Source organism: Denticeps clupeoides, chromosome 20, assembly GCF_900700375.1.
Source record: "Denticeps clupeoides chromosome 20, fDenClu1.1, whole genome shotgun sequence".
Taxonomy (NCBI): Eukaryota; Metazoa; Chordata; class Actinopteri; order Clupeiformes; family Denticipitidae; genus Denticeps; species Denticeps clupeoides.
Genome location: NC_041726.1, coordinates 18,306,022 through 18,325,955, shown reverse-complemented (window position 1 = coordinate 18,325,955; position 19,934 = coordinate 18,306,022). Strand labels below are relative to the sequence as shown.

The 19,934-nt window shown below is 42.1% G+C and overlaps 1 protein-coding gene across 1 annotated transcript; it reads left to right on the top strand.

The window, feature by feature from the left end:
• The first annotated feature begins 1,120 nt into the window (after positions 1 to 1,120).
• Positions 1,121 to 18,383, top strand: col9a2 (procollagen, type IX, alpha 2). The gene is given in 34 exon segments (XM_028963790.1): positions 1,121 to 1,258; positions 1,333 to 1,486; positions 2,406 to 2,480; positions 3,108 to 3,143; positions 3,234 to 3,296; positions 3,900 to 3,953; positions 4,091 to 4,126; positions 4,973 to 4,996; positions 5,115 to 5,168; positions 5,285 to 5,338; positions 5,425 to 5,475; positions 6,277 to 6,333; positions 6,413 to 6,466; positions 7,469 to 7,522; positions 7,634 to 7,687; positions 9,392 to 9,445; positions 10,176 to 10,229; positions 10,471 to 10,524; positions 10,624 to 10,677; positions 10,761 to 10,814; positions 12,868 to 12,912; positions 13,034 to 13,087; positions 13,491 to 13,544; positions 13,647 to 13,700; positions 13,823 to 13,894; positions 14,241 to 14,276; positions 14,385 to 14,429; positions 14,521 to 14,553; positions 14,959 to 15,105; positions 16,264 to 16,318; positions 16,867 to 17,055; positions 17,376 to 17,453; positions 17,535 to 17,579; positions 17,582 to 18,383. Coding segments are annotated over 33 exon segments (2,073 nt in total). The 5' UTR covers positions 1,121 to 1,258; positions 1,333 to 1,414; the 3' UTR covers positions 17,740 to 18,383.
• Positions 18,384 to 19,934: the final 1,551 nt, after the last annotated feature.

Sequence of the window (19,934 nt, the reverse complement as noted above, 5' to 3'; positions counted from 1 at the left end):
ACTCGAGTGGACTCTTGCAGTGATCTGGAATGGTCTAAGCAGCTCCATCTGACATCATTTCTCAGACGGGTATTATAAGCCTTGGGAGAAGCAAACTCACCTACGACCACAGGGTCATGGATTCAAGTGTCCCTGAGCAAGACACTTAACCCTGAGCGTCTCCAGGGGGGGACTGTCCCTGTAACTACTGATTGTAAGGCGGTCTGGGTTAGGGTGTCTGGTAAATGCTGTAGATGCAATTTATATTCAACAACAGTGTTCCATAAGTCTGCTGCCTCAACATGCTGCCTAGCGGTTAAGGAAGCGGCCCCGTAATCAGAAGGTTGCCGGTTCGAATCCCGATCCGCCAAGGTGCCACTGACTGCGCTTTGCGGTGGGGACGGTGCTGAGCCACACACTGCTCCCCGGGCGCCTGTCATGGTGCCCACTGCTCACTCAGGGTGATGGTTAAATGCAGAGGACACATTTCACTGTGTCTGCTGTGTATCACAAGTGACAATCACTTCACTCCACTTTTTTTTACAACCGGTTTACTGCTGACTGTGTGGTAAAACATGAGGACATCAGCATCATCGTTTGCAGATGGCGTGACCATGAGTCTTATCGTTGACTCAAGGTCAACTGCATGGCTGTTGCCATGAAACCTCTCCCTGAATGTCAAATAGATTGAAGAGGTCATCATCAATTTCAGGAAGAAGTGAAGTTATTGTCATTGTGAAACACTGCAGCGCAGCACATGGTCCACACAAAGAAATGTGTCCTCTGCATTTCACCATCACCCTTGGTGAGCAGTGGGAAGCCATGACAGAGTGTGTGGGGACAGTGCTTTGCTCAGTGGCACCTTGGCAGCTTGGGATACGAACCTGCAACTTTCTGATTATGGGTCTGCTTCTTTACCCGCTAGGCCACCACTGCCCCTAGAAAAATGACAAACCTTCCTGCATCAGTCGCTCACCTGCTGGATCCCCTCTGAACATCACCTGTTTCCTCACGAGGCCTACTTAGAAGGTTAAAGAGCTTTGGAAGGTGGAGCCAAAACTCATGTTGGGGGTTGGTAAGTGTAGGGTGGAGTGGAGATTGAAACTTGGGCTTGTTACAACCTTTAAATGGAAGGGACGGGGTAACAACCATTTCCATTCCTGCAGTTGTTGAGCTGTTTGCTGCAGTGTCCTATCAGATTTTGAGCAGCTAAGTGAATCTGTATGAGCTAGCAGGTGGTTGTTCCAGTTTTAGGAGGTTTCAGGGACAGGCTGTGGAGGTGGGCCTTCTCTTCTTTTCCCCTCCCCTACTCCAGCCCACACACTCTCAGTTCAGATTCCTCCCGGTTCCCAGGAACACCGCTGCCTTCCAGCGCTTGGAGGCCAGGAGAGCAGTGCTGTGGAGAAGAGAGGATAGAGGATCTAGGACCAAGACCATGGCTAGACACGTTATCGTCTTCAAGGGCTTCATCTTGCTGCAGTTCCTGTGCCTGGCCCTGGCTCAAGTGGTGAGTGGGGGACAGGGGAGCTCCTGGTCCTGAACATGGTGTGGAGACTGGGGGGTGGGAGGTAGGTTCATGCAGCAAATAGCCTTTATTCCTGATGAAGTGCTGTTTTTATCTGCTCCATGCTGGATGGCAGATTGTTTGTGAAGATCCAGTGAATGAAGCAGATTTGCATGGCGTAAGACACTACAGACTGCTGGGATATAGGGTTTGTTTAACATATATATGGCCACACGTATTTCTGTAGTAGCCTGTAGATCTTTACTAGTGATTATTGTTATTATTGTTAAATCTAAAATTCAAATGTCTAAAGATGTGTTAAGATTTAAAATGGCAGAAATATTTGGGAATATTTATTTATATCTAGACTTCTAGTACAAGTAGGCACTGAGCCTCTACCCTTCTCAGAATGGTAAAAAGCGACTACGATTAGACTACTCTAGTCATTTTTGGGGTTAGGGGGGTTTTATTCATGTACTCAACATTTGCTCTGTCCTTCGCATCCTTGGTTCCCACCACATTTGTTTATTTTAGTCAACATTCCTCTTGCACTGCATTGTGGATAGGGGCAACCTTTGACCCTTTCATTTTCAGACGACAAATTTCTACAATAGCTTTATTTTAAACGACTGTATTAATGTGTACATGGATTATGCCTACTTTTGGATTTGAGTTTCTAAATGCATTTTGGTATGTTTTGAATATGTACTCCAAAATGGACTTGATGATTGTGTCATTACGACCTCAGTATGATTGTTCGTTCACCTCCAATGCTTTCTTTATTTTTTCAGAAAATGCAAATAGGTCACTTTTCCCTTCTGTTCTAAACTTATTTATAACCCTGCTGAATTCATACCCTAAAGTGATTTAATTCTGGATCAATTGTCCTGAACCTGATTTTTTATTGATTTTTTTTATTTAGAGTGGCCCTCCTGGAGCACAGGGACTTCCAGGACCTCCCGGGGCACCTGGAACCCCGGGAGCCGATGGTATCGATGTAAGTAGCTTACTGGAGTTGCTCCCATAGCCTGGAACCACACAAAGGTGCCCATTGTACACTTCACGTTGGAGAAAAGCACTCCTGTAGTAGCAGAGTTTTACCTGTAGAGAGCGCCCAAAATGAAAACACCAGTACAAAAGAGCCCTGTTCCATTTCAAAGATGCTTTTCACCTTCCTGTGGAAAGACCTCCACAGTAGTAGGATAGTAATGAGATATTTTTTAAATTCTGTGTCTCGTATTCTGGAGCCCATCCTGGGCATTCCAACCTACTACAGCAAAATTTCATATGTGTATGCAAACCAAAGGTAAAACTAATTAAAACTAAAAGTTCACAAGAAATTGCAATTATTTTCATAGTTTTAGTAGGTAAAATAACATTATGTTAAACATATTTTATAACTACTTTTTATTCATTGCTGTTTTTGTTTAATTGATTTTTTATTGCAATTTTAACAAGAGAATTCCAGCAATTTTATTAATGATTACAAAAGGACACATTCAATCAGTTATGCTGTTTCTACTTTGAGGCGAAGCCACAAATGATCCACACCCTCTCATGACATCACCTGAACCATAAGTACATTATAACATAAATTCTATAATGTATTTCCTTATTTCTGAAGGGTGACAAGGGACCACCTGGCCCCCCTGGAGCAGCTGTAAGTATTGTAGGCCGCAGCGGAACAGAACCGTTTTACTGCACTGTACTGGATCAACATCGGCGTGTTGCTGTTGCTGTGTCTGTACAGGGCCAGAAGGGAGAAGCAGGTGAACCAGGCCCAGGTGGTCCTCCAGGAGAGAATGGCATTGATGTGAGTCTTCCCTCCACTATCTTGCTAGACAGCCCATCCCGCCTGTATGAGTTATGCTTATAAAAGATGTTCCAATATCAAGAGATTTAAGACACTAATCTAATAAATGTGTTTTTTTTTTTGTGGCCAGTGGTTTATGGAGATTTAAAAAATGAAATAAACTGGGTTGTGGAAGGAAGATAACCTGTTTTTGTGTGAATGTAATCAGCCATTCCTCCCACTTATATCACTCAATGAGGCTATAACATTTATTCCATTTAATCTGATAGATAAAACCCTTAATAAAACATGTACGTTTCAATACCGTTTCAATATCCATTTATACAGTGTTCACCTCACATGACACCCATATGATCCCATACAACCCCTGTAGTCAGCTGATGTGTTGATGTACTGGTTATGGTGATAGTTGCCAGGATTGACCAGCCTTCCATTTCACACTGTCTGACCTTCACAGTCACATGTCAAACAAACACACAAATTCCTCATGGACTTGTCACATAACCCTACCCGAAGCTTCGATCCCATCCCATGTTTCCATATAAACTCCTGCCTGAGTAGCATTTTGTTCACCCAACTAACTTGACATTTTTCTTTCACTAGGGTTTGATTGGAGCAAAAGGAGACCGAGGTCCTATTGGTAGCCCTGGAACAAAGGTACAGTTTTTATGATGTCACATTTATTTCAGTCTCATAATGTGTGTTACATTACAGTAATAAACATTATTTAAAGTAGTAATGTGAGTATCTGTACTGGTATTGTATTTGATGAATCGCATATCTAATGTTAATAGGGTCAACCTGGACCACCAGGGCTACCCGGACCAACTGTAAGTAAGAAGATTTCTCTTTTTTGACACATACAACAGTTCTGCACTAGAGGGAACGATTGCAAAGTAACTTTACACATTACAGACAGTCCTGAGCATTTTCCAAATCTTTTACTTATACAAAATCTTTTACTTACCCAATGCAGCCGCAGATACTGACTGTATTTATTTCATACTCTCCCTGTGTTCTTCACAAATAATTAATTAATACCAATTTTCCTGAAATTTCCAGAATACTCCCTGAATGACAAACAGCAGAAGGAGAAATGCTCTGCCCATTTTTATGGGCTATTACTGGGCAAAAATGATTTACTGAGCTCAACCTTTAGAACAAATCTATTCTCTAGCCTCTTTGAGATCTCTAGCCTTAAAAGGTGGTCCCAATCAAGTATTCTACATTTCATTTTTCCATGGAAATACCTATCTGTAAGCGGTGGCTGGTCAGTCGGAGGTGCTGGGGTGTTGTGTTTCATGTGACTGGACAGATTTCTAAGGACCTTCATATTTGTGTGATGCCTGAAGCGGAGCTGACTAGCGGGATGCATTGTGTTTAATCCCTGTTTCCTACATTTTTTTACATCCCGTAAAACCACTAAAACAGAACTAAAAGAACACACACAGTAGCAGGAAGGCAGGCAGCGCTGTAGCAGAAAGCTTTTTCATCTGCAAGGTATTTATCCAGTCTTAGGACCAGCTGTAGTCTTATAGAAGGTCAGACAAGTAGCCAGAAGCCAGTTCATTTTGAGTTTTATGAGTTAATTACAAAATGTTATAATAAAGCATTTGTATGTTCCTTTATTGTTCATTTGCTTTATTTCGAAAGTTAAGATATTTTTTTTTTGGCAGGGGCCGGGACTTTCTGGCCTACCTGTGAGTACTAATTCAGACATACTATTAAAATAAATATTCAAAAATATTTGTCAAATACTTTTAAAAAATGTTTATTTACAAATAACTTGTGACATTGTGAGATCCGATTTTTTTCTAGGGGGCACCAGGTCCTATTGGGCTTCCAGGTGAGATGGGCAGGGTCGGACCTAAGGTGAGTCCATGTTACTTTGGAACAAAAATTAGGTATACTATAAAGCTTCAAAATCTCTACACTTTGCATGCAGATTATATTCGATTTCATACTTAAGATACTGTTCCCTGCCTCAGGGTGTCATGGGTTCCCCTGGTCCTCCAGGTCTTCCTGGCCCTCCAGGCAAACCAGTAAGCTCAGAGCCAGCATTATTTATTCATTGAATGTTATCACAGTACAGAACATGGTTGATGTTCCTCTTGTTGATTCTTTCTAGGGATCTCCGGGAAAATTCTTGGGTGCAGAGGAGGGTAGTGCAGACTTCCAGGTAGGACAACATGCTTAATATGTTTTTTTACTGTCTGTAACTTGTTCTTTGTGTGTGTTTCCATTCATAATACATAATACTTGTTTGAATGTACCAAGCACCCAACTTAAGGAACTTGGACAATCTGTACCACGGAAATCAGATTTTAGCTACAGCAATATTCATGGGTAGACATTTTTTATACTGACATAATTCTGAATCAATGCAAATTCCATTGTAATTCCTCCAAACTTTTCTACAAAATTTACTTGAAATTACTTTAGTTACTTTACTTTAAAGGCTAAAAACATCCAGTTCCTTTTGGATTAGTAAATTTGACTGTTTCAGTTAGCTAATTGATGTTCTGGATGCACTCAACATACAGCCAGGAAGCCACAGTTGTGACTATTACAGCTGCATGACCCAATTCATTGTAAAGTAACTCCATTCCATTATTGACTGCTGGGCATATCAGTCCACTCAGCCTGAAAAAATACATCAGCAGCTTGTCCCTCCACTCCCCTCTTTGAATTCCGGGAGTTCTCCTAATGAGGACAATTAAATGGATTCCATCAAAGCCCTGTCACAATTAGCCAGAATTGGATGGAGACCCTGCTCCTGTGAATCAGAGTGGATCGGGGTCTGTGAGAAGTGAGCCCTGTAGGAAGCCCTGCACCTTCTTCTACCAAAATCCGTTCAAATGTATTAAAGGCCAGACAAGCCCAGTACCAAGACAAGAAGCTAAGGGCACAGAAGAAATTTTATTATTCTTCTTCTGTATGGGCTCCTTGATAACAAGTTGTTTCCATCCATTCTTTTAAGTGTCCAACAAACTGTCCATCAGGACCAAAGGGACCACAGGGACTTCAGGGGGTGAAGGTAAGTCAGTTCTAGAGAAAGTTCTAGGCATGTCATGATGACTCTGGTAGCACTGTGACTGATGTCTATGCTTCAACAGGGACACAAGGGCCGGACCGGTGTTTTGGGAGAACCTGGCAGCATTGGCAAAGTGGTATGTTGGTCCATGTCTGCCTGGAAATTACAGTCACACAGTGTATTTATCCAAGTGTCCATATAGTCCAGGATATTAGGATCGCTTCTAAGTTTTCTTGGTCACTGTAATATCCAGCCTGTAGTGAAGCTCTACATAATTATATGCTCCTGAAGCCTCATGTTCATTTGCAAGGAATTACGGGTGAATTACGGCACTAATCTGGGGGTGGTAAGTCAGTCCAGGCCCTCTGAGTACAGTAGATGAGTGTGAGCCATGCACAAAAGGCCAGGAGGAATTAATGAGTGACCTGCAGATGCCCATAGCACATTCCAGGGTTTTTAACCAGAGTGCTTTGCAGCTTGCTACTCTTAGAGTATACACATTTAGATTTCTGGCTTTTGTCAGACATGTCAGAGGTTTTTACCACCAGTAGTTACAGGGACAGTCCCCTGGAGACACTACAATGGTAGTAAGTGGGGTTTGAACCTGGGACAAGTGGGCAAGTGATTTCTGTAGACCAGGGGTGTCCAAAGTAAGACCCATGGTCCATTTTAAATTTACTTCTTAGTTTCGACACAAGGTGGCGCTATTGCCCTGATCAAGGCAACATCTTCACGAAACAACACTAACCAATGAAACATGACCTGACGAATATTCAATCACCTAAAAAAAAACATCTGAATGATTAAACATGCTATAATTTTGCTGGAAAATAAAATGAATAAAGATAAATATTTATTAGAATGATTATATTGGCTGCATCTGAGTCATGACCCCCTAACCCCCTGGCAAATTATGGATATAGACGGCACTACAAAACGAAGCACATGAGCCAGTATCCCTCTCACTTTTAGTGGGTGGCCCAGATATACATATATCTGTAGTGACCCTCACAGAGAAAAGTTGACACTGCTGCTTCAGATAAACACTGAATGTTGCAGTAAATGAGGCATGAGGACAGCTCAACCAACACAATCAGCACAATCACTCAGTTTCTGCTTCTTTCATTTGTTTTAACAGGGCACAAAGGGAGATGCAGGAATCTCAGGGGAACAAGGCATTCCAGGACCTCCAGTAAGATCTTCATTTCATCTTTCATTTATCTGTTTGGAAATGAATTAAAGGTTCTCTATGTAGATGTGCTGCTTGCTCTATGTAGATGTGCTCCTTGGTTAATTTCTTCAGGGCCCCAGGGGTCTGAGGGGATACCCTGGAATGGTGGGACCCAAAGGGGAAGCGGTGAGTGAAGAACATTTTTTTTTTATACCTGGTACTCTGCACCAATTTGAGTTCAACAAGTCCAAAGAGTCAAGTTGAAATTCACAGATCACAAATCATATTCTGGCCTTTTTCCCTGAAGCCCCCCCTCTCCCTGTCCAAGACAAACCAGAATCCCAATTCCTTCCCGCATGCACACATTAAAACAATAAAAGGTCTAATTACAAACTTTTAATTGCAAGCAGTGGTATTTTTTTTTATCTTATTGTCCTTGTTTTACACTGCAGAGTATATATAGTCTATAGAAGAGATGTAACTGTCCAACAGTTTGACAGAATTGTCCCTAAAAAGATCGACAGAATTCAGCCTGAGCCCGACCTGACTCTACTGTTCTGCTGTGTGGTGCGTTTAAATAAATAACAGCCACAACGTCACTGTCTTTACTGTGTCATTTCCATACAGCCATGAGCTCTTGCAATGTTCAGCCTTTTAAAAACCCAGCCATGAGTGCTAGACTAAGACTGCATGGGTTTGCTTGCATTTCACCTCGTCAGTATCCATTTTCACAGCTCTCTCGCAATAATTAAATTGCATCACATGATGATGACAATGGCTGAAAATTCCAAATCATAAAAAAGTTTTAACAAAACAAATTTCCAAAATGCAAAATCATACGGAAAAGATAGGTACTATAGACCGGAAGTTCGTGATTGCTGACCAATCATTTACTGTGCGAGCTTGAGTACAAACCCTACCCGACCCGGGCCTTACAGCTCTGCTCTATACAGAAAACAGGATTATACCGAGTTTGGATTATCCTTTTGGGTGTCTGAATGTTGTATATTTAAAGATCCCCTATCATGAAAATTTGACTTTGTCAGATAATTTAGTTCCCTGACGGGGGAACTTTAATGTTTACAGATATAATTTTGGTAACCTCAGTGCAGATACAATTCTGCGCCCCCCAGGGTGGTCTCAGACCCCAGGCTGGGAACCTTCTCTACAACACATCAAACTGGCCTGGAAAATGCAGCTAGCATTTATTCACTGGTGGTCAAGGCAGAATCTTATCTTAATTTAATAATGCAAAAAATAATTATACAAATTATAATACCTATAATGATTTGAAAAGCAATCATTTTACAAATGTCAATTCAACATTCTCTCACATTACAGTATTGAATGTTGAGCAGACTTTCATATTTTTTGCTACATGCTACATTCAACAAAGCAAAGCTTAAGGCAGCTTGTTTATTGTCATCTATTTGCAGATTATAAGTTACAGAGGTAAGGCACTGAATCTTGCTCACTGTCCCCAGCAACTCTGTTCATTTCTGGCTTTGGGACACAGGCATGTCTCAACCCTTGCTTTTCACTCCAATTAACCATATTGGGTTATTAAGGTCTGTAGGTAAATGAATGATCAGAATCCCAAAATGTATATATATTAGGGGTGTTGAAATTAATTGTATTATCGATGCATTGCAATGCAGACTTGGACGATTCTGCATTGATGCAGTGCATAATTGATTATATCATAACAATATTTCTTAGTGATTTTCTGGCAGCGGCATAAAAAATCTTGTTAAAAAGTAGTGCCGGTGTTCTCGCACCGTAATTCTCGCACCATAGTCCTCGCACCAAAGTCAGCTGTCTTACCTACAGCTCCTTTTTCCCTTCTTTGAAGTCAAAGAAAACTGACCATTTTTCAAAAATCTTTTTCAGGGTCCTCGTGGCTACAAAGGTATCACAGGACCGATTGGCATTCCTGGTATTCCTGTAAGTAGAAGTGTGGTTAGCCAGCAACAAATAAAAATCAGTTAAATAATAACAATAATGACTTAAAATTGTATTTGTGCATTTTGAGGAACCCAAGGTCACTTTAGATAATAGATTATATCAAGGCCTTAGAGTAAAGGTGGGTTTTCAGATGGCTTAGCTGTCTGGAGACATGGAGCAGCAGCACTGAAGTTTCTATCAGTCCCCAAAGGACCGCAGCCTGGGGTGGGGAATAGAGAGTAGACAGAGCCCTGATGTACACACTGGTTGACTGGAACTGCGGGGCACCTAGCGGGTAAGGAAGCGGACTCGTAATCAGAAGGTTGCTGGCTCAATCTCAATCCGCCAAGGTTCCACTGAGCAAAGCACCGTCCCCACACGCTGCTCCCCGGGCGCCTGTCATGGTGCCCACTGCTCATCAATGGTGATGGTTAAATACAGAGGACATATTTACTGTGTCACCATGTGCTGTGCTGCAGTATATCACTTCACATTCACTTTGAACAAGTACAGCATATTCATATACATAGTTGACAATGGAATGGAATGAGAAACTGTGTACAGGAGAATGAGGATCCTGAATTCATCCAGAGTCTGCAGCAGAAAGGAGGCCATTAGTGATCTTAATGAGAATAGTCTCAGTATTCTGTAGCTGGACTGGAATGGTTCAAACAGTTTATGGTTGAATTTTTTTGAGGTTGAGATTTAATAATTTCTGCATTTCTTCAAGGGTGAAGAGGGACCCCAGGGACCACCAGGAGAAGCTGGGGAGAAGGGTGACACAGTAAGAATTCATCCATCCTTTCATCAATTAGCCACTCACAGAACAGACATTGTTTAACATTTTAACAGCTATGATTTGCCAGCTTATCTAGTTGCTAATTCTCAACCAAGAATAAAAAGCTATAAACTATGACAATTCCAAGGAAAAAGAACTCTTGTCCTTTAAAAAAGTTTAATTACTCTGGACAAAAGAACTAAATGAGTGAATATATGTTGTCTGACCATCACCCATTTATCCACAGGGTTCCAGTGGGATTCAGGGTCCACAGGGTGCTGTGGGAAAGAAAGGGGAGAATGTGAGTAAAATCTTGCTTTTTATATCTCTGTTCATCATCCCATTTTGTCAGTTATGTCCTTTCTAGACTAGTCAGATATGTCATTTCTGCTTTGTATAGGGACTTCCAGGAATTGACGGAAAAGATGGCACACCTGGAATCCCAGGCATAAAGGTGCGGGACTATCTATACCTTCCACAACCAAACCTCAAGCTCTAATCCACCGATAAGTGAAGCGAAATGATTTGTTTCTGTAGGGTGCTCTGGGGCAGAATGGGAGACCTGGGCTTCCAGGAAACCAAGGTGTTGCAGTAAGTAACTACTATGTATTTTGTTCAATAAATGACACTTGTAATGTGTCTAGCTATTTTGCAATATAACTGCATATTAGCCTTATGAGGCAATCGCTTAGGTAGATACTAAGAACACAAGCTTCAAATCAATACAGTATTTTTTCTGGGAGGCTCCAAAGAAATGTTTTCACCTAATTGTAAGAAAATGCACAGGATGATGCCCAGACCTGGATCTTATGTGCTGTGTTGTTAGTGTTGGAGTTGTGCATTGTACGTACCAACAACTTTCTGCTTTACAAAAGCAGAAGCCTGTGAGCATACAAGAAAGTAAATAAAATACATGCTATAACAAGAAATACTTTCTTTTAAAAGAAACCCCATTAGGGGTGACTTAAAAAATGCAACTTTTCTTTAAATTGGTGTGTGGGACCGAGAGCTGGTTTTCATTGGGTGACTTTAGACAGATGGGTTGGTGTGAATGAAATCTGGGAGCTAGTGAAGGAGTGATGAGTAGGTGTCTACCAGACATGATGAATGAATGCAGACCAGAGAGGACAGACAGTGAATAAAAATGTAATCAATGCTTACAATACAATGCTGGAGTACTGTTTAACATGATAATCGAAAGACAAGTAGAAAATGACAGTGGGTTCAACATTTATTTGATTAATGGTACAACCTTAGAAGTGATAACAATGAACGTTTATCTTGTCTGTAGAGGGTGTGGTAGTAGCCTAGTGGTTAACACACTCACCTATGAACCAGACCATTGTGTCCCTGAGCAAGACACTTAACCCTAAGTTGCTCCAGGGGGACTGTCCCTGTAACTACTGATTGTAAGTCGCTCTGGATAAGGGCGTCTGATAAATGCTGTAAATGTAAATGTAAATGTTACATGCAGTTTAGAAGCATAGAAGCATTTTGCTTGGATGTCATCTGAAGGTTGATGTCATCTGCATATTATTATATGAAATATCATCCTAAAATATAAGGAAACGTATAAGGAAAAAACGTAAAGGCCTCAGCACTGAACCATGCAGAAACAGCGCAGGAATATTAGACACAGAACCCCCAACAGAGACAGCAAAACAGTGATGCAGGCTGTAAGCCAGTTGAACATCATGCCCAATATGCCCTTTTACTCAGTACATGAATGAAAGACAGAGCAGCCAGCCATTTCTGAGGACATTAGGTGCAGAAATTCATCATTAAGATTATGACTCTCCAGTGCTTCTGTAAGTTGCTTGATGAGAAAAATTTGATAATGGCCGATGATAGGCAGAGCAGTAGTAAATAGTAAATAGTAAAATAAATGTATTATGAGAAAAACAGTGAGACATTTGAAATGTAGTTGTGGAGATTATTCTGGGACACCCCGATCATGGCCGAGGTGCAGACAAAGTTGATGTGCAGCAGTCCACACATGTAGATGATCTAGTAGACGTGGGTCGGAGCAAGACAGCAACCGGCCTTTCCAGCCTGACAGAGAGGGGAGATGGGCATGGGCATGACCTTCAGGATCTGGCAGGATCTGGTTTACGTTGCCCTCTCCTCCTGTCACCCTGTAGCGGTAGACAGCAGACAAGCAGATCGGTGGGTTATTTCATATGCCAGTCGTAGACCAAGGCAGCCAAGTCCTCACTGGCACACAGTGGAACAGTGTGTGTGGAGTGTGTGTGTTTTGTCGCTCTCTCTCTCTCTCTCTCTAATTATTCATAGATTAGTATATATATGGATAAGACACTTGAGACTTTTCCATGAGTCAGGTTATTATCTAGCTATTGCAATAGATATATTTGAATTTGATCAAGTTCACCCACATTTTTTACCTGTACTGTGGGATACGTGAAAATTATTAGTGCATGTGTGTGTATTGCGGCTGGGAATGGATCCAAGTCGAAATTGTTCTCGCTCTGCCAATGCAGGGAAACTCTTCTGATCCTGAGTATGAGAGCATGCTCAGAGCTGAGTGTTCTTCTAACAGGATGACTTATTGCAGCGTTGGGCAGGGATGAAGGCTGGTTTTCTGACAAATGCACACTTTCGACCTGAGAACTGTCTCTGCTTTTAGGGACTGCCAGGAAGCCCTGGAAGCAAAGGTGGGGTAGGAGACAAGGTAAGGCGATGAACACTGTATTCCTTATTTATAGACACAAGCTCAATGTTACTGATGCACTGAAAATATTACACACTGGCATAATGGTGTTTGTCGCTTCTTCCATTCTTTCTTCTGTCAGGGTGAGACTGGTCCCAGAGGTGCTATTGGATTTCCAGGCCCTTCTGGTCCTCAGGTAGGTTCCTGATTCAGGAACATTAAAAAATATGTTTCAGGAGCACCCTACAACCATAAAATACTTGTATTTAAACTATTTAAACTTGTATGTAAATTTACATTTCTGGCATTTACCAGACGCCCTTATCCAGAGCGTCTTACAATCAGTAGTTACAGGGACAGTTCCCCGATGAGCAACTTAGGGTTAAGTGTCCTGCTCAGGGACACGATATATAGGTTTAAACCTGGGACTTTGTGCTCTTAGGTTCCTACATTCCACAAATCAGCATGTACATTAAAGATGTATCTACTTTTTACTTTTAAAGGTCAACTCAAAATACCATGTTACAGAAATGTATATTTAGCAAACATCTCATGTCTCATTACTCTTCAGTTAATTGTCTCTTCTATACTCCTGGCAGGGAGAACCTGGTCCTCCAGGTGAAGCTGGTATGGAAGGGGTCCCAGGGCCCAAGGTGACTTTTTGCCCATCATGGAGTATCGAAGCTTGTTGGAGCATGGAGTATTTTAAGATATGTCTACTGTCCATTTTCCTCTAATGCTCTCTTCTTCCACAGGGTGACAGAGGCCAGAGAGGTCCATCAGGACCGCAGGGATCCGTGGGCCCACCAGTGAGTGATTTAGCTGAAATAAGATAAGATGTCTGTGTTGTTTTCCTCTGTTTAAATGTTCCTGTTTTCAGTCCAATATACACTCGTCCTCACACACTCTTCTGCTCTGGTGTCTTCTGAAGGGAAGCAAGGGAGAGCGAGGCCCTGTGGGTGTTCCAGGTCCTCAGGGCCTTGTAGGGACCAAAGGCGACAAGGTGTATGATACAGTTTCTTCTTCTTTTTCAGTGTCATGTCCTCCTTTGTGAAGTATGTGTGTCACAATGACAGAAGCCATGAGGCATTGTGCTATGCAGAACTGTTATAAAAATATGGCCTTTGGGTGGCACTGTTCACTAAGAAATCGCCGGTATCTTACCCCCCGACTAAAGGCATCTGTTACATTTATTTTCATACTCTAACGTCATTTTATTAGCATTGTCTTCAGGAATATACTGTTAAAATATTCTAGTGGCAATGTACTATTTATCAATTATCAATATTCTATTTGTCATAAACTGGCTGATGAAAAAAGTCTGAAAGTCATTTTGTTTCTTTCTGCAGGGCTTCCAAGGCAAAGTCGGAGCTAAGGGAGACTTTGTAAGTTTTGCCCACAGCAACGTAGTAGACACAGAGAGTCTTCTGCAAACAGGAAATAATCATAATGACAAATTAGTCATCATTTTAATATTCACACTTCTTCCTCAGGGTGACCCAGGCGTGGAAGGACTGGCTGGGGAGAAGGGAGAGAAGGTAAAGCTAAGCTGCTTTCCTCACACATTTCCACTAAATTCTGGTTCTTCTTCTCCTTGCTTCTTTTTTTGAACTTCCATTCTTACTGCAGGGTATCTCAGGGGAACCGGGCCCCAAAGGACAGGTAAGATGAGCTAAATATTACTTCATACAAAACAGACTATATTGTGAATTAAATACATGATGTATATGTAAATGTTACAGTAAGACAGTGGCACGGACGATCCGGCTGTTGTTGCTAGACAAGTTAGCTAGTTTGGACACTGTAATGTTCAGTATTTAAGCTTTAGTTTAGTTAGTATAGTTTAGTTTAGTGTGTATATATTTTATTATTAACACAATTATTTCAGTAATAATTGTAACACAATTATTTCAGTACACAGTGTATACTGTTGTAACGAGAATAAACCAATCTTGAATCTTGAATCTTGAATATAAGGGAGAATGACATTTAAAGATTTTAAATGTTAATCAAATGCCACTGTGGTACATGAGTGCTGTAATCTCTTTGTTTTTTTATGACATACAGCAAGGAGTGAGGGGTGATCAGGGGTACAATGGCCCCACTGGTGATCCAGGCAAACCAGGAGACCAGGGTCCTGCAGGTCTTCCTGGACCACGAGGCCTGGCTGGTGAGAGAGGAGTCCCAGGCATGCCAGGAATCCAGGGGACGTCGGTGAGACCCTCCGACCATTAGCTCATGTAATACCCAGAGGCTGGTACTTTGGAAACGTCTCTGAAGACGTCCTTTTCACCCCAGCCTGACCGGAATTAGCCCCAGGTTGGAAGCAAGAATCTTCTATTTCTTAATATAAATTTAAGCCAACCACCATCATAGCAAAGAAAAGAGAACATTATCGTTTTTTGATAATTATTAAAAAAATTAAAAAAAAAGCCCATTTCTACTGGTAGGGTTGAAAATGTTCTTGTGGAACTGTGCCGGACTTTTACCCCCACAAACTCTGAGAAAGACTGAATCAGAGGCAAAAATAAAAGCAATAATGGCTGGTGAATTGCAAGAAAGAATGTAGAATTCTCCACGAGAACTCATATTCATGTCAGATTTCCACAAACTGAATGAACTTTTAACAACGCAGCTTCTGCATGGCCGTCTCGGTTAGGAGAGTTTTCCTCTGAACCCTACACAAGAGAAGATTCTTTGCTGTTGCACTGGAAAAGGGACATTAAATGGCACTGGTTCAGACATATGCATGCTGCAAATCCACAAAACGGGCAACAAATTCAGCCTGAACACAATTTTAACATGAAGCGCATAAATAACAGACTTGTATGTGTACACTGCTACTTGGGTTTTATATAAATTACAATCAAAACTGGACAATAACAAGCAGTGACCAGTTTACAGAGCTCTGACGACTGATACAAGGCACCACGCACCAATGCGGTGTCCAGTCCTCTGAACAGTTGACCCCAGCAGAGGGCGCTCTCAATTCCAGGAACATTAAACTCTAACTATGGCAATTCTACATAATGAAATAGTAATTCGATATTATTATATTAGTATATTTAGAATACTGCACATACTATTATATCTCTGCTTCCTTATTTAGCATTTGATGTTGTTTTATGATTTGTTTGAGGTTTTTGCAGATCAATGCTCACTATGAAGGTGAACAATTTTTTAGGCACCAGAGAAATTTTTTCATTTTTATTTTGTTTCATTTATTCAGACCCAGTATCATATATGCTGATTCCTACACCTCATTTACATTTATGGCATTTAGCATATAAAATATTTTACACCTCTGCAGCGATCTCTTAAGTGTTACCTTACTTAGGTACCAAAATGATCCGCTCTGGTTTTCTCCCACAGGGCCGTGATGCCTCCGACCAGCACATCATCGAAGTCGTGCTGAAAATGTTGCAAGGTGAGTCAAAACTGGACAAGCTGTCTCTCCCAGGGGCCCTGGACTTCCTTTTCCCCTCACCATTACACATTTTCCTTTCACGACAGTCCTCCATTCTTCCTCAGGTGCCCCAAATGGTATCATGATAGCTGATCATCATTTCAGAATATCTACAAACAGTATTCCTGACTTGAGACAGTTGGGAAAGAATAGAAAGTGCAGCTCCATCCCCATCTGATACATGGATCTGATACAAGATCAAGCTGGAGGGGCCACATCTTGCCAGCTCAAGTGCCCAATAATATGTAGCATAAGGTATAACGCAGCTTCTTCAGAGCGTAAAAAATGAATTGAATGAAATGCAGTGGTGGCCTAGCAGCTAAGGAAGAGGACCCGTAATCGGAAGGTTGCGGGTTCAAATCCCAAATGACCAAGGTGCCACTGAGGTCCCCTTGACCCACACACTGCTCCCTGGGCGCCTGTTCACTAAGTGTGATGGGACACTTTTTTGTGTCTGTTTTGTGATTTTACGTGTTCATTTTATCCCTGGAACGCTGATATCTCTGCAGAGAGGCTGGCTGCGGTAGCTGTTAGTGCTAAGAGAGCTGTTCTGGGTGGAGCTGGTGTGATGGGACCCCCTGGTCCCCCGGGTCCACCTGGGGCCCCAGGGACCACAGGGCCACATGGACCAGTTGGCGCTCGCGGAATCCCTGGAATGCTTGGTGTTCCAGGCCAGATTGGAAACACAGGCCCTAAAGGTACTACTGTGATATTCTTTTAAATATTCCATCCGATTAGCTATATTCCATGTAATGATTAAACACAGATTTAAAGGTTCAATGGTGAACAGCATCTTGGAATCGGACTCATGACATAAGCAGACATGAGGAAGACCAACTCATATTTATGGACTATGCTTTAGCTTCCTCACAGCAGCTAATACACTGTTCAATGTAAAAGTTCTACTTTAATGGCCGCATATCTTGGCCACACTTTATCGTAGCTAGGGTCCAGGTCTATGTTTAATGGTCTAGCATAGTTGCACTATTTGGATATTATTATTATTTTTTTTAATTAGGAAAGAGAGGGGCTAAGGGTGAGAGAGGAGAACCGGGCCGCCCTCATCCTGGCCAACCCGGTCCACCCGGGATCCCAGGTCTGTGATCTATAAGATGACTTTTTTAATTACTTTAATCAAGTTGCGTTGTAAACTTGGTTTTTGATTTACTGTTGCCAGGCCCTCCGGGCATCGATGCTGTGGCTAAGGACGGCCGGCCAGGGGAGCGGGGCCTGAAGGCTCGCCGGGAGAGTCTGGACGTCCCGGCAGGCAGGACCCGCCCGGTCTCCCTGGGTTCTGTGAAGCTGCGGCCTGTCTGGCGGCCTCTGCTTACACCTCTCCTCGACTGCAGGAGGCGGGACGGGTGAAGGGCCCGTCTTATTAATGTCAGACAGAGTCCACCGAACAGCACCTTCGGGGACACCGCCTCACCTGACACATTTCAGCTCTGGTTTATGACATCACAGTCACTTCCTTCCCGAAAATATGGGATATAGAGAGGGGCATGGGACAGAGAGCTGGACTGAGAATACCTCAGAGACTGAATAAAAAAGAACCTGAAAAATGAGAACTACGTCTAATTGATTTTAATGTGATTTTACATGATTTATTTTTTGTTCTTTTATTAAAACTGGACTATGCTGACCATAGAGTCTAATAAAACGATGAAGCCCTAATCTCTGTTCTCTATAAACGGCTTTCCAGTCTTGACTGTACTCACTGCTGCCTGCTTTGACACCCAGGAAACGAATCCTCAGAAGTCATTTCTTCCTGTTGCCTGGCAACAGTGTTTGCTGTTAATGTGTAAATCTTTGTAAATTTATGTGACTGTGGTTCTTGTTTCGTTTAATGAATGTAATCAGTGTGCTGCCAAGTCCACCTCCGGCAGAGCCCAGAACATCGCTGCATGCCACTGTCAACTTCCAACATGTTATATTCATTAACAGAAGATATTTATTGTTAATGTATAAACTTCTCTTCCTGATTGTTCAGGTTATGCCAAATAAATAAACGTTTTGTGAACGTGAATGTTCTTGTGGACCTTTAGAAGCCTTCCCATGTTGGACATTTCAGAATTTTCATAATGGAGAAATTGCTTAAAACAAAGGAATAAAACTCAAGCAAACATACAAGCTCTCGATCTACCAGGATCCATCACAGTCGTGTTTATGGAATAACTGACCAGAAGCATTAGAAACAACTGAGATGAGATTAAGCCATGACACACATGGGTAGAGCACCACCATACCTTCACTATACCATGGTTTACTAAAGTTTACATTTTCATTTAAGGCATTTGGCAGACGCCCTTATCCACAGCGACTTACAACGTGCTTTCAAGTTACCATGGATGAAGAGATCAATTCCGGTTCACTAGGACCCCAACTATGAATACATCTATTTTATTCATTCTGTTGTAGATTCTGTACACAAAGTTCGACAACAAGAAAATTACAATTTAATCTAAATAGGAAGGAGCTGCCGTTTGAAGATACTCAGTGACTGAGCTGTTCTGACCCTCAAGGGGAAGTAGGGTGGTAGTAGCTTAGTGGGTAAGACTCGCCTATGAACCAGAAGACCCCAGGTTCAAATCCCGCTTACTACCATTGTGTCCCTGAGCAAGACCCTTTAATCCAGGGGGGGACTGTCCTGTAACTACTGATTGTAAGTCGCTCAGGATAAGGGCGTCTGGTAAATAGTGGGTAGACCCAGCTAGAAGGGAGTTCCAGTAGTCCAGTTGTGAGATTACTAAGGACTGAACCAGTATCTGGGTGGCCTGGGTTGACAGATAAGGGCGGATTCGTCTGATATTGTAGAGAAGGAATCTACATGAGCAGGAAAGATTGCTGATGTGAGTCGAGAAGGAGAGTTGGTTGTCTATTGTTACGCCAAGGTTGCGGGCTGTTGCAGAAGGAGAGAGCTGCGAGTTGTCTAGGTAAATAGCAAGATCCTGATGTGGTAAAGAATCTGCTGGAATGAATATTAGTTCAGTTTTGGTGGGATTGACTTGGAGGTGATGGGCTGCCATCCAAGATGAGATGTCAGTTAGACATGCAGAGATTTTGGAAGCAGCATGTAGATCTGAGGAAGGAAAGGAGAAGATGAGTTGTGTGTCATCGGTATAGCAGTGGTAGGATAAGCCATGTCAGGAAATGACCTCGCCAAGTGATCTTGTGTAATTCATTAAGCAGCACGATTCATGTATCATGTGACGTCCATAAACGATGTAACATGATGTGGAATAATGCATCACAGAATACCAGAAATACCAGGTGGGGATTGTGATGTAACGCCATACTTTAATACTGTCACGCCCCAAGTCTAGGGATTGGGAAACATGACAATGAAGGAGAGGGATGTGTGAGGCGGGAATACAGTAACAATTGTGCATTATTTTAAAGTGAGAAGTGAACAACCAACCAAAAAACTAAGTGCTGTACATAACAACACAACCGACAGGAGGAAGAACACACACACAAGGAGAGAATATATACACTTTACATGAAAAGCCACAACTAACACGCAACAGGTTTTTGTCCAACACTCTATCCTCCTCCGGCTCCACAACAAGGGCCCCGT